The 12,566-nt window shown below is 51.3% G+C and overlaps 1 protein-coding gene across 4 annotated transcripts in view; it reads left to right on the top strand.

Annotated features, from left to right (window-relative positions):
- The first annotated feature begins 1,330 nt into the window (after positions 1–1,330).
- Positions 1,331–12,566, top strand: part of Fer1l4 (fer-1-like 4 (C. elegans)) — a 33,881-nt gene continuing 22,645 nt past the window's right edge. The window contains exons 1-19 of one of the 4 annotated variants that reach the window (XR_003953731.1): positions 1,331–1,481; positions 1,734–1,789; positions 2,104–2,192; positions 2,275–2,374; positions 4,634–4,725; positions 4,874–4,915; positions 5,312–5,476; positions 5,861–5,921; positions 6,031–6,162; positions 6,421–6,483; positions 6,661–6,745; positions 6,950–7,109; positions 7,223–7,406; positions 8,095–8,281; positions 8,571–8,941; positions 9,226–9,334; positions 9,518–9,695; positions 9,788–9,908; positions 10,230–10,330. Coding sequence is in view for 3 of the 4 variants with exons in the window: in XM_006500308.2 (XP_006500371.1) it covers positions 1,403–1,481; positions 1,734–1,789; positions 2,104–2,192; positions 2,275–2,374; positions 4,634–4,725; positions 4,874–4,915; positions 5,312–5,476; positions 5,861–5,921; positions 6,031–6,162; positions 6,421–6,483; positions 6,661–6,745; positions 6,950–7,109; positions 7,223–7,406; positions 8,095–8,281; positions 8,571–8,941; positions 9,226–9,334; positions 9,518–9,695; positions 9,788–9,908; positions 10,230–10,330 (2,375 nt within the window). In the remaining variant the exon portion in view is untranslated. The remainder of the gene's footprint in view (positions 1,482–1,733; positions 1,790–2,103; positions 2,193–2,274; positions 2,375–4,633; positions 4,726–4,873; positions 4,916–5,311; positions 5,477–5,860; positions 5,922–6,030; positions 6,163–6,420; positions 6,484–6,660; positions 6,746–6,949; positions 7,110–7,222; positions 7,407–8,094; positions 8,282–8,570; positions 8,942–9,225; positions 9,335–9,517; positions 9,696–9,787; positions 9,909–10,229; positions 10,331–12,566) is intronic. The other 3 variants (XM_006500308.2, XM_006500307.1, NM_001136556.2) reach the window with 3 other exon arrangements.

Raw genomic sequence — 12,566 nt, 5'->3', positions numbered from 1 at the left:
ATCAGGAGACTGACAGTGCATTTTGGAGATGCCAGTACCATGGGATGGTCACAAAGGACAGAAACAGCCTTGGAGTGGAGCTGGGCTGAGTCTTTGAGACAAGCTTTGTGTACTGTGGCAAGACCTTCCCTTTGGAGGAGCCCAGAAGATTGTGAGTTAATCCCAGTCTGCTTTTGCTTTGTTTAGATTGTGTTTGTGCCCTGGTTCTTCCTTCTTGGAGTAAGAAAGTGCATGATGTATTTTTGATTTTACAGGACCCCACAATTGAGAGACTTCGAACCTTTAGAGATTTTGGAATTTTATAGAGACTGTTATTTTAGAAAAGATTGATTTTTTTTTTCAAGACAGGGTTTCTCTGTATAGCCCTGGCTGTCCTGGAACTCACTTTGTAGACCAGGCTGGCCTCGAACTCCGAAATCTGCTTGCCTCTGCCTCCTGAGTGCTGAGATTAAAAGATTGTGCCACCACACCCAAGGAGACTGAATTTTTTTAAGTGTTTGAATTTGTAAAGATTGTGAGACTTTTACGTTTCCAATATGATTCACATTGTGTTATTTATTAATCTGGGATTTTGGGGATGAACAAAAAAGGAGAGGCTACTGTTAAATACTGTTGCCTTGGTGTGTCAAATTGACAAGGAGTCAATTGTTCTGGGTAGTTTTATGTCATCTTGAAACAAGCTGATGTCTTCTGAAAGGAGAGAACCTCCTTTGAGAAAAAGCCCGTGGGGGTATCTTCTTAATTAGTGATTGATGGGAGAGAGCTTAGCACCTCATAGATGGAGACAATCCTGGGCCTGTCTCTGTAGTCTCTGGTTCTTCTCAAGCCACGAGGAACAAGCCAGTAAACAGAACTCCATAGCCTCTGCATCAGCTGCTGCCTTGAGCTTTCTGCCCCGTGTGCATTCCTGCTCTTTTTAATTTGGAACTGCGGGTGAAGTAAGCCCTTTCCTCCTCAAGCTGCTTTTAATCATGGAGTTTCATCACAGCAATAGCAACCCTAAGACAACTCTCTAAGTTACTTCTGGTCATGGTGTTTTATCACTGTGCTAGAAAGAAAGCCAAAGCAATGCCTTGGAGGCCTGCGAGGCTAGCGTGGACCACACTGAGGTCTTCTCTTCTCCATCCCTACCTATCCCAGCTCCCATCCTAGTGAGGCTCAAGCTCCTTAGCACCCGCAGACAGTACAGGCAGAGTTCTGTGCTGACCACAGGGACCTTATCCCCCACACTGCTCAGCCTCGATCCTTCCCCAACCGTGACCTCCAGGCCTGCCCTCCTGTGTGTTTGACTACAGGGAAGGGATTGCTGAACCTGCTGGGCGAGTCCAGTGTGAGTCACGGGCAACACTGGTGGGCAGAAGGGCAAGCAGGCAGCCTGAGAGCTGGTGGTGGCACTGTGACCATGGCTCTGACTGTGTGTGTGAGGCACCTAACAGGGCTGCCGGGTACCCATGACCGACAAGTGAGGCTCTGCTTTCGAGGTGAGACTTGTATCGTTGGTCTGTCATTTTAGAACTGGGGAGTTCCACATTCTTCATTCCCTAGACCTCCAACCTAAGTCCTGGGCAGCTCTCTCTAACCTGTCTCCCTTCTCCCTGGCTTCTACTTCTTTCCTATCTTCGACTTTTCTCTAAGTGTGAGAGGGGAACTGGACAGTGGGACAGGGGTGGGGGAGGCAAATGGCTGTGTATATGTATAGGGGCTGACAAATGACTAGTTTCATTTTTGAGCAGGCTTTACCCAGAAAACAAGGAAAATTCACTGTGGCCGAGAAGCAGACGTGGGTGAGGTCAGTAGAGCTGGTTCTTTTCCGGGTCTATCCTGGGGCAGAAGGGCTCATTCCTGGGCTTGGAAGGTGTGGATCTCAGGTTGGACAGTTCAGACCTGGTTTGAGATGTTACTCTCAAAACTAGCGAGGTTAGTTCTTGATTGGCAATCAGTCCCATATCAGCCCTGGATTGACACCATCTCCATGTAGGAGGGATTTGTCCCAGGCAGTCCTAGAGGTAGCCTCTTGTGTGGACTGTCGGGAATAGACTCTGGATTAGGTGTGAGGGTCAGTCAGCCTGGCACCTGGCATCATGAACATCTTCCTGTTCCTAGCTGTTTCGTTGGCCCCACTATGGATCTCCACTGGCTGGGGAGAGTCTGTCTGTGCAGGTGGTCAACTGTAGCCGCGTGTTCAGCCCCAGGTGAGGAGATGGGAGAGAAGCCAGGTGATGGCTTGGTGTCCTCCCACCTGGCTCAGTCTTTTGCTCCGTGCCCTTCTTCTAGGCCCCTGGGGACCCTGGTGATTTCGCTGCAGCAGCTACAGAGTGCTGGGCATTTGGTGTTGAGGGAAGCTCTGGTGGACGAGAGACTCCGGGTGTCCCCGGTAAGTGGACAGCCTACCTTCAGCAACCCGAGATGCCTCCAGACAGAGGTTTTGGATTAACGGAGAAGAAATCCTGAGCCAGACAGGAGCGGAAACAAGCACCTGGCCCAGCTTCAGTTCTGTTTGCAGCCCCTGCCTGAGTTCTCCATGGGCCAGAAGCTCATTTCTGGGTCCCGGGGTGTGCTGTGTGTACTATTGCTCCTTGGGTTTGGGGTAGGCTCACTTCTTTTCTTATGGGAGACATTGGTGAAGCTGATAGGGTTTTCCTGGCATTTCATAGAAGGTCATATATCCTTAGAAGAGTTGGACTTGGCTTCAAATCACTGTTACTTCCCTTTGGTGTACCTGAAAGAGTTATTAGCATCTCTAAGCTGTCCTCCTCATTTACATATGGCAAATCAGTCTTACACTTGACTTTTTTTTTCATTCGATCGTTGGTTAAGTTAAAGGATGATGTTGAGCAACGAGGATTCAGTGGTAAGCAAAATGAGATAAAGATTTGCTTTGTTGAAGCCCACAAACTGCATGAGGGGGTCAAACATTAAGCAAGCATCCATCCACACAAGACAAAGTAAGTTTGCCACCATGAGTGTTACAGAAGAGCCGTTACAAGGCTGTGATAGGGGGAGGTCTGAAGACTTTCCCTGTGGAAACTATGCCTGTGCTCGGAACTGAGTAGAAGGGAGCGCGTTCAGACAGAAGAACCAAAAAACGCCGGTTTGCTGATGTTGGAAGTTGGGGTGCAGAGTAGGGCAGAAACCTAGAAGGATCTGGAACTGGGAAAGCTGTCAGGGAGCAGGATGCAAGGGTCAAGAACAGTGAAAGAACAGGATGGGTGGCATGCACGCTGAGGTTGAGCCCTGTTGTTTGTTTGTTTGTTATATGAGTGTTTGCTTTTGTATATTCCAAGCTTAGGTTTGATTGTTTTCAGTGCTGCTGAGCCTGAACTCAAGCCTTTCTGAATGCTGGCCAAGCACTCTCCCAACTGAGCTGTGCCCCCAGCCTCAAGCCTATCTCCATTTTATCTGTAGCTGAGTGTGGTAGCACATATCTTTAATCCGGGCAGAGGCAGAGGCAGGAGGCAGGAGGCAGGAGAGGCAGGAGAGGCAGGAGAGGCAGGAGAGGCAGGAGAGGCAGGAGAGGCAGGAGAGGCAGGAGAGGCAGGAGAGGGAGGAGAGGCAGGAGAGGCAGGAGAGGCAGGAGAGGCAGGAGAGGCAGGAGAGGCAGGAGAGGCAGGAGAGGCAGGAGAGGCAGGAGAGGCAGGAGAGGCAGGAGAGGCAGGAGAGGCAGGAGGCAGGAGGCAGAGGCAGAGGCAGAGGGTCAGGCAGAGGGTCAGTCAGAGAGGCAGAGAGGCAGAGAGAGAGGCAGAGGCGGGTGGATCTCTATAAGTTCAAGGCTAGCTAGAGCTACACAATAAAACCCTTTCTCAAAAAAATTTTTAAATGTTTATTATTTTATTTTTTGTTAAGAGTTATGTATTCATGTATTTTATGTATATGTGTCCAGACTCCATGTACATCTGCATGCCAGGAGAAGGAGTGGAGCCCATTACAGATGGTTGTGAGTCACCATGTGGGAGCTGGGAATTGAACCCCGGTCCTCTGGAAAAGCAGCCAGTGCTCTTAACCACTGAGCCATCTCTCCAGTCCTTTAAACATTTATTTCTTATGTGTACATGAGCCTTTGTGTAGAAGTTAGAGAACACCTTCTGGGAGTTGGTTTTTGGCCTCCATTGAGTAGGTTCTGGGCATCAAACTCAAGTTGTCTGCCTTGACAGCAAACACCCTTTAAGCTCCTAAGCCTAGTGCCGTTAGTTCTCAAGAAGGCTGTGAGCATCTACAACGTGATATTCTTTAATAATTCTATGAGAATTTAATAGGATGTATTTGATCATATTCATCCCTCACTCTTCCCATGATCCCTCTCCATCCTCACTTCCCTACCCACCCGACTGTGAGTTTTCTTTATTTTTCACCCCTTGATAAAACTCAGTTTGTGTTACCCAGCTGCTCTTGGGAGTAGGACCTGCCTTGGCGTGTAGCCAACCTACCAGGGGTCATCATTAAAGAAAGCTGCCGCAGCTTCTTCTAGCAGCAGTGCAGAAGGTTGTGAGTGCTACCATTATTGTAATCGGAGAGGAACACGCTACTGCAGACATAGACGGAGAGGCCCCTTTTTTACTGATGGTGTGCAAGATGTTGGTACTTCTTAGCCCCATGCCAGTTTGAGGGCACCAGCGGGTGCCGTATTTGGTTTCAGATCCAAGTGGAGCTTGACCTAAAGTATCAACCCCCTGAGGGAGCTGCTGGGACCTGGGCAGAGGAGGACTTTGGGACACCCATTCGAGACAGGTAATCGTCTAGTAACCTATGCAAGGCCTGGTGTCCCCAGATGAAACTCGCCCTGAAGAGAGAGCATATGCCTTCACCTTGGGTCTGCGGGGTGCTGTGATCTCAGCACTCTACAGTCGGGTCTCATCTTCTCTATTTTCCTTCCCAGCTTAGAGTTGATCATCCCCAATGTGGGCTTCCAGGACATGGAGTGAGTATGTGGGGTGATAGGGAATAAACAGGGTCACTTTGGGGGTGAAGAGCCTGTGCCATGATTTAGTACTAGAGTCTGAGATTCCAGCGATTGAATGATAAGGTCAGAAGTCAACCCTTACACCAAGACTAGGTTATGGCCGGGCGGTGGTGGTGCACGCCTTTAATCCCAGCACTTGGGAGGAGGCAGGTGGACAGCCTGGTCTACAGAGTGAGTTCCAGGACAGTCAGGGCTACACAGAGAAACCCTGTCTCAAAAAAACCAAACCAAAACAAAAGAGTTAGTCCCAGGGTAAGCGGGGTCAATCTGAAGGTTAAAGGTCAGTTCTAAGATAAGCAAAGGCAAGGGATGCCCAGCACCAGGTGACAGGTCCTATGAAGCCTTTCCTCTCAGGCCTGGGGAAGCCCAGCTGGAGCGAAGGGCAGTGGCTCTGGGCCGCAGGCTAGCTCGAAGCCTAGGAACACAGGACGATGAAGAGAACGAATTGGAGCTGGAGCCGGAGCTGGAGGAAGAACCTGACGTGGAGATTTCTGGGGTGGTGTTCAGCCCCCTCAAAAGGTAGTGTACGCACATGCTCCTGGTCTCACACCCTGTCGCTGAGTCAGTTTTCCTCACACACATAAGCCACACCCCATCCATCCACACCAGGGTACCCGGAAGGGTGGATACACTGGCATCAAAGATCATTCACTTACAGCACAGACAGACACTACCATGTTCAAAGTCACTTATAGTGGCTCACAACGATTTGTAAAGGAATTTGATAAGGGCAGGTTGTGTCTGTTGTTCTTGTTCAGACCTCCAAGAGTGAATCGAATTCTGGATGTAGGCCTGAGATGGATGTAGGGCAAGGCACTCTGACGCCTCATCCCAGCGACGAGCATCTGTGTGTGTGGGTGGGAGAGGAGGGAAGAGCAGAGCTGACCCTAGACTTCTTTACAGCCGCGCCCTGGGCTTGCCTCGGGGAGACCCCTTCAAGGTTTGCAAAGCCCAGGACTTCCAGGTATGACTCTCAGGCCATATTCTAACCCTCGTGGCTTCTCACACGGGTCTCTCCCCTTACCCAGGCAGCTCTGACTTTCTTTCCTCTCTTTGTTTCATTCCTTACCTAGGTCGGGGTCACAGTGCTTGAGGCCCAGAAACTGGTGGGAGTCAATATTAACCCCTATGTGGCTGTTCGCGTCGGGGATCAGCGCAAGGTGACTGCAACATTGCGTGGAACCAATTGCCCCTTCTACAACGAGGTGAGGCGCCACCAAGGAAGAGGGCGGGTCTGAGAGAATGGGAGGGATCCAGAGAGACCTGTGACTAGAGAGGGCGGGGCCAGGATGCAAAGTCGCTGGTTCTGCGTTTTGAGCCAGGTTAGGGGAGTCATCCCGGGGAAAGAGTACGTAGGTGCCTTTTAGGAAAGGGACCGCATTCTCTATGCAAGAATTCGGGGCGAGCTGAATGAGCCTGTCGTGCCTAACCTCCTCTCGCTGCTCTAACCTTTCTCATCCCAGTACTTCTTGTTCGAATTTCATGAGACTCGGCTTCATCTCCAAGACTTGCTGCTGGAGATAACTGTGAGTGGGAAAGCAGATTCAAGTCAGGAAAGGGAGGTATCGAGCTGGGCATTTGGGTGACTGAGACAGGAAAATCGCCATGAGTTCAAGGCCCAGCTAGGGCTATAGACTGAGAGTCAAAAAGGTGGACAGAGAGAAAGATGCCAAAGCAGCAGGACTTAACCCTTCTCTCCCCAGGCTTTCCACTCGCAGACTCTCCCGTTTATGGCCACCAGGATAGGGACTTTCAGGATGGACTTGGGGATGGCCTTGGACCAGCCAGGTATTAAACCCCTCCTCTCTATTTATATGAACAAATTAACTGAGTTCTGGCCAGTGGACTAACTTCGAAGACAGCCGTCTCTTGTGAATGCTCACCTTTTTTGTATGGTGGTTCTCCCTGCTCCAACCCCAGTCATTGTCCAACATCCTGGATCTGTGTCCCTTAGATGTCTCCTCACTCTCTGTCCTCTTCCTCTGTCCTTAGATGGGCACTTCCACCAAAAGTGGGCTCCTTTGCATGACCCCCGTGACACCCGCGCCGGAACCAAGGGCTTCGTCAAGATCACCCTGTCTGTGAGGGCACGTGGGGACCTTCCCCTTCCACCGCCACCCCCATGCCCAGGGACCAGTTCGGACATAGAGAAGTGAGCTGGGCGGTGGAGGGAGGAGAAATTGGATAAGGCGTGGCCTGGGGGCGAGGCAGAGAAGCAGAGGGGGCTCAGGCTCCAACTTTATTCCCCACGTTGGCTTCTCCTAGGAATCTACTTCTGCCACATGGGGTGCAGGCTGAGAGGCCATGGGCACGGCTGCGAGTCCGCGTGTACCGTGCAGAGGGGCTCCCCACAGTGCGCACGGGCCTGCTGGGCAGCCTGGCCCGAGCCCTCCATGACCAAAATGTCCTTTTGGACCCGTATGTGCGGGTGAGCTTCCTGGGACAGCAGGTAAGTCACTCCTATGTTCCGTGCTGCAGCTCAAGTCTTTTAAAAAGTATTAATTAATGATAATCATTATTTATTCATTTAGAGACAAGGTTTTGCTATGTAGCCCTGATACTCAGAGATCCGTTTGGTAGGATTACAGGGATCTGCCACAAAGGCTGGCTTTTGGTTGTTGTTTATTTGTTTTTCAAGATAGGGTTTCTTTGTGTATAACCTCAGCTGTCCTGGAACTCACTTTGGATACCAGGCTGGCCTGGAACTCAGAGATCCGCCTGCTACTGCCTCCCAAGACAATTTTTATTCTTAATTGTGTATGTATGAAAATCTCTGTGGAATGCTTGAGGGCAGAAGCTCATGGAGGCCCGAAGAGGGTGTCAGCCATCCCTTCTAGCTGGAGTCACAAGTGTCTGTGGGCTGCTGGATGAGTGGAGGAAAAGCAAACTCACTTGGGAGAGTAGAACTCACGCTTGACCTTAACTACTGAGCCATCTCTTTGGCTATTTTGTGTATGTATGTGGTGCTTTGAGTGCCACAGCACATGTGTGAAAGTCAGAGGACATCCTATAGGAGGGACAACAGGGATAGGACCTAGGGATCAAACTCAGGCCATCAGGTTGATATCAATCGTCATTGCCTGCTGAGCCATCTTTTAGGACCCGCACTGACCCATTCTGCCTGACTTGGCCTTCAGGGTGAGACTTCGGTTCGGGGCGAGGAGACAGCGCCCAAGTGGAACGAGCAGTTGAGCTTCGTGGAACTCTTCCCGCCGCTAACACGCAGCCTTCGCCTGCAGCTGCGTGACAATGCACCTCTTGTGGATGTGGCCCTCGCCACACACGTGCTAGACCTGAGGCAGATCTCGAACTCGGGTCGCGCAGGTGAGCACGTCTGGTCCGCGAGGGTCCTTGTCTGCCATGGCTCACATCAGCTCCTCAGAGCAAAGCTCAACCTTTACCACAACACCAGTACTTCCACCCCAACCTCATCTCCTCCCTAAAGCCCAGAGAGGCCCTCTGACCGATACTGTTAGCACCACTCCCTTCAGAAAGAACCAAACCCTGCCTTCTCTTCCCCGCCCCAGCACCTGGAGGATACAAGTGTGTACAGTTCAGAACAGTACCCATTTATTCTGTGCTCCCCTCCAATCCTGTTCTTGTCCCCTCACAGCGGGGTTTAACCCCACTTTCGGTCCAGCCTGGGTGCCCCTCTATGGCTCGCTCCCCAGCGGCAGGCTCCGGGATGATCTTCAAAGTCTCAACGAAGGTCTTGGCGAAGGCATTTGGTTCCGGGGTCGACTTCTGGTAGCTGTGTCCATGGAGGTGTACGAAGGCAGAGTTGAACCTAAACCCTCCCAGACCACACAAAGGTCTGGATTGTCCCGGCTCACTGGGAAGAAGAAAAAGAAGAAGGAGAAGACCAGACAGGGTCAGACCCCGGCTGGCATTTTACAGCCTGCCAGTGCCAGCACCAGCGAGGATGCGCCTGAGATTCCGAGTGCAATGGAGGTGGAGGTGGAGGACCTGCTGCCTCTGCCAGAGGTAGGGGCTGGAGTCACCCTCAGCGTCAGACATCATGATGCTCTTTCCAGTTTGGGGACTTGGATGAAGAGTCCTGTCATGTGCACACGTGTGCTGGTGTATCTAAGCATGGTATATATTAAGGAGGTCAGTTCCCTGGGGGAGCTATCAGGGGCAGAAAGGGGGTAAGATGCAGAGCCTCCTGGACCTTAGTTTTGATGTCTTTATGTAGGCATTGTGAACAAGCAGAACAGATTGCTCCTCAGGAGGTTGGGAGCTGACACCAACCTCACTCTCTTTCCCAGAATGCCCTGGCATCCTTTGAAGATTTCCTGCTTTTCGGGGTGCTCTTTGAGGCCACCATGATTGACCCTTCACTGGCCAAGAAGCCCATCAGCCTGGAGATTTCCATTGGTGTGTGGCCTAGATGAGCCCGAAAAGCCATGGGATTGGGAGTGGTCCCTTGTTTCAGACATTAGGCCACAGGAAAGGGTGTTCACTTCAGGGAGAGTGGTGGGTTCTGCTTTACTGAGAGAGGGGCCATGGCCGGTAGTACCTGACCTTCAGCCTGATGCTCTGATCCTCAATGGGATGCAGGTCATGCAGGACGCCAGGAAGAACAATCGGGCCAAGGATCAAGGGCTGATGAGGGATCTGAAAGCAGCACACTTGAAGTTCAGCCTCTCTTGGAATCTGAGGACAGAGGGGCAGGGCAGGAGGAGCAAGAGTTGCTGGGGACACCTGCTCAGTGGCCTGAACCTGTGGATGGCAATGGGTAAGTGACCAGAGTCACTTGTAGGAGGGGATAAAGAGGTCCTCAAGCCATCAAGATGCCCCCAAGTCCCTCTCTTCTCTCTATCCGGCCAGGCCATATCTCTGCTTGCCTCTGCGTCACCGAAAGCCCTGCCTACATGTATGGAGCTGCTGGGAGGATTATACTTGGCGCCTACAGAGCAGCAACAGTGTGTGCAAAGTAGCCGAGAGGCTGGTGAGAGCAAGACACACCCGAAGGGAAAGGCCCAGCCACGGGATGCTAGAGACTGAGGCTTCCGAAAGGCGCTCCAAAGTAGAGGCTGATGGGGTGGAGCTGAGAAGCTGTGGATGCAAGGCTGGGAACTGGTGGACAAAGCTTGAGGTTTCCAGGCAAACTGAGGGGAACAAAGTTGTGGGAGCCAGGAGAGTGGAGACAGAGGGGACCAGGGAATGAGAACCAGAATCCAACCAATGAGGGACCATCAGGAGAGTGGTATGCATGGGTGGGATATGGGCCAGGGCCTCTCAAGACTGACTTCTCTTGGGGCCCACACAGGACCATGGCCTGCAGGAGGTTGAGAAGATGCAGCGCAGGTCAGGGCCGGGCGCCTGCACACGACTGAAGCAGACTCTGGAAGAGCTGGTGGCTGGCAGCAGGTGAGCTGAAAGTCAGCCATTGAGCTGCCTCTCTGTGGCCAGTTTCAGGATGGGAGAGAGGCTCATGGTGACTGTCTAGACCAAGGGTAGTGTCAAGCTGTGTTCTGCAGCACCTACAGAAGAAAGAGAAGGCGAGGTGCCCATATCAAGGGAACTCAGTAGAGATCAGGGGCGTTGGGTTTCTCCAGGCATAGAAGGCTTCTCCTGCCTCCTATTTCACAAGGAGAGTAAAACCCCGCTTAGTTAAGCTTTCTATCGCTGCAACAAGACAGGATGATCAAAAAGCAAACTGCAGAGGAAAGGGTTTATTCACCTCACACTTCCACATCGCTGTTCATCACTAAAGGAAGTCAGCACAGGAACCCACCCAAGGCAGGATCCTGGAGGCAGGAGCTGCTGCAGAGGCCTTGGAGGGCTGCTGCTTACTGGCTTGCCACTCGTGGCCTGCTCAGCCTGCTTCTCTATAGAACCCAGGACCAGCAGCCCAGGAATGGCACCACCCACAATGGGCTGGGCCCTCCCCCGATGATCACTGATTAATGAAACGCCTTACAGCTTGATCTCATGGAGACATTCTCTCCTTCTCTGATGACTCTAGCTTGTGTCAAGTTGCCACAAATCCAGCCAGTAAGCCTGCCTTTCTCCGTCCGATCTGTACCTCGCCAGCTTCTGCATCCCTGCGTCGGCCCTACTTGCTGATACTGGGAGGACGTGATGCTGCCTTGGCAGCATCCCTGTGATGCTGACTTAACCTTTCACCCCCTGCATAACGAGCTCTGAGGGCATCCTTAGCTGGTCCTTTCTCAGCCACCAGTTGTTGCTCTAATCGCATGAACTGCATAACTTGGTTGCTTCCATCTTTCATCTGCACTTCCATGAATCGGACCACCTGCTCCGGGCACTCAAGTCCCTTTCTGACACTTTTCTCAAGAGCTTCCCCTTTATTTGGCAGACACCTGTGGCACCGGCTATGTCATTGTAATGGCCGTGGTTTCTTCTCCGAGTGGCAGGGGAGAGCCACTGAAGGTCTTGACGTTCTCATTTATAACTTTAGAAAGGATGAGTTGGGAGAGAGAGGGTGTAGAGAGAAGACAGGACTCCTAAAGAAGGCTTTGTAATGTTTAGGTGATAGGAGATGGACAGAGCCATGCAGTGGAGATGGGGTGAATGGGCTCAGGGGCTGTGGATGCAGCTCACTTGACAGAGCGATTGCCTAGTATGCACAAAGCATTGGGTTCAGGCTCTAGCATTGCAATTACAAGGCATGGTGGTACATGCTTGTAATCCCAGCTCTTGGGAGGTAGGGCAGGAGGATCAGAAGTTCAAGGTCAACCTCAGCTGGAGACCAGTGTGGCAGCATACATAAGATCATTGTCTATAAACAAACAAACAAACAAATAAATGCAAACCTGGGCAGTGGTGGCGCAGGCCTTTAACCCCAACAATCAGGAGGCAGAGGCAGGCGGATCTCAATGAATTCGAGGCCAGCCTGGTCTACATGAGCTATACAGAGAAACCCTGTCTCAAAAACCAAAGCAAAACAGTGATAAAAGACCAGGGGAGTAAATTCAAGAGAAAATCTGTAGTTGGATAAGGCATACAGTCAGGACGCATGGAGTGGCAAATGCTTGGGACTTGACTCAGTCTCTCCATCTTTCTCAACCCAGAGATGGGGCCACCCACAGTTCTGGTGGATCTTCCCAGTTAAATTAACCCAGTCTAGAAAACCTCTCACAAACGTGCTCGAGGGGCTTGTTTCCTTGGCAACCATAGAACCCGTTCAGCCGATGACCAACATTAACCATCCCAACTTGCCTGGCTGTGTAGACTGGGCTGTTAGTTAAGCTGTGGAAGGTAAGGTGTGAAGGAAGGAAGGGTGTTGCAAGCTTGTTTCTGGAGATGTTAGCTAGCCTGGAAAGTGGAAATACATCTCCTAGACAGGCAGCAAAGTGACCTGAGTTCTGGGGATAGTTATTTGTAGGAAATGCAAATTTACATTATGCAAATTTGCATTATGTTGATGAGGTTGGGCATTTCTAGAGCTCAGAGAAAGAGATCGGAAGATCTGCAGAGACTCAGCCATGACCTCAAGACAGAGCATCACAGTAGGAGGCTCTGGGTGCTCACTCCTCCATCCATATCTGTGCCAAGGGACACAGTAGAGCCACTCCTTCCAGGAACGCAGCTGTTGACTTCTACATCACTCTAAGCTTTCTTTTTTTTTCTCTTTTTCTTT

This window comes from Mus musculus, chromosome 2 (assembly GCF_000001635.26).
Source record: "Mus musculus strain C57BL/6J chromosome 2, GRCm38.p6 C57BL/6J".
NCBI classification, from domain to species: domain Eukaryota; kingdom Metazoa; phylum Chordata; class Mammalia; order Rodentia; family Muridae; genus Mus; species Mus musculus.
This window is presented reverse-complemented; position numbering and strand designations above follow the sequence as displayed.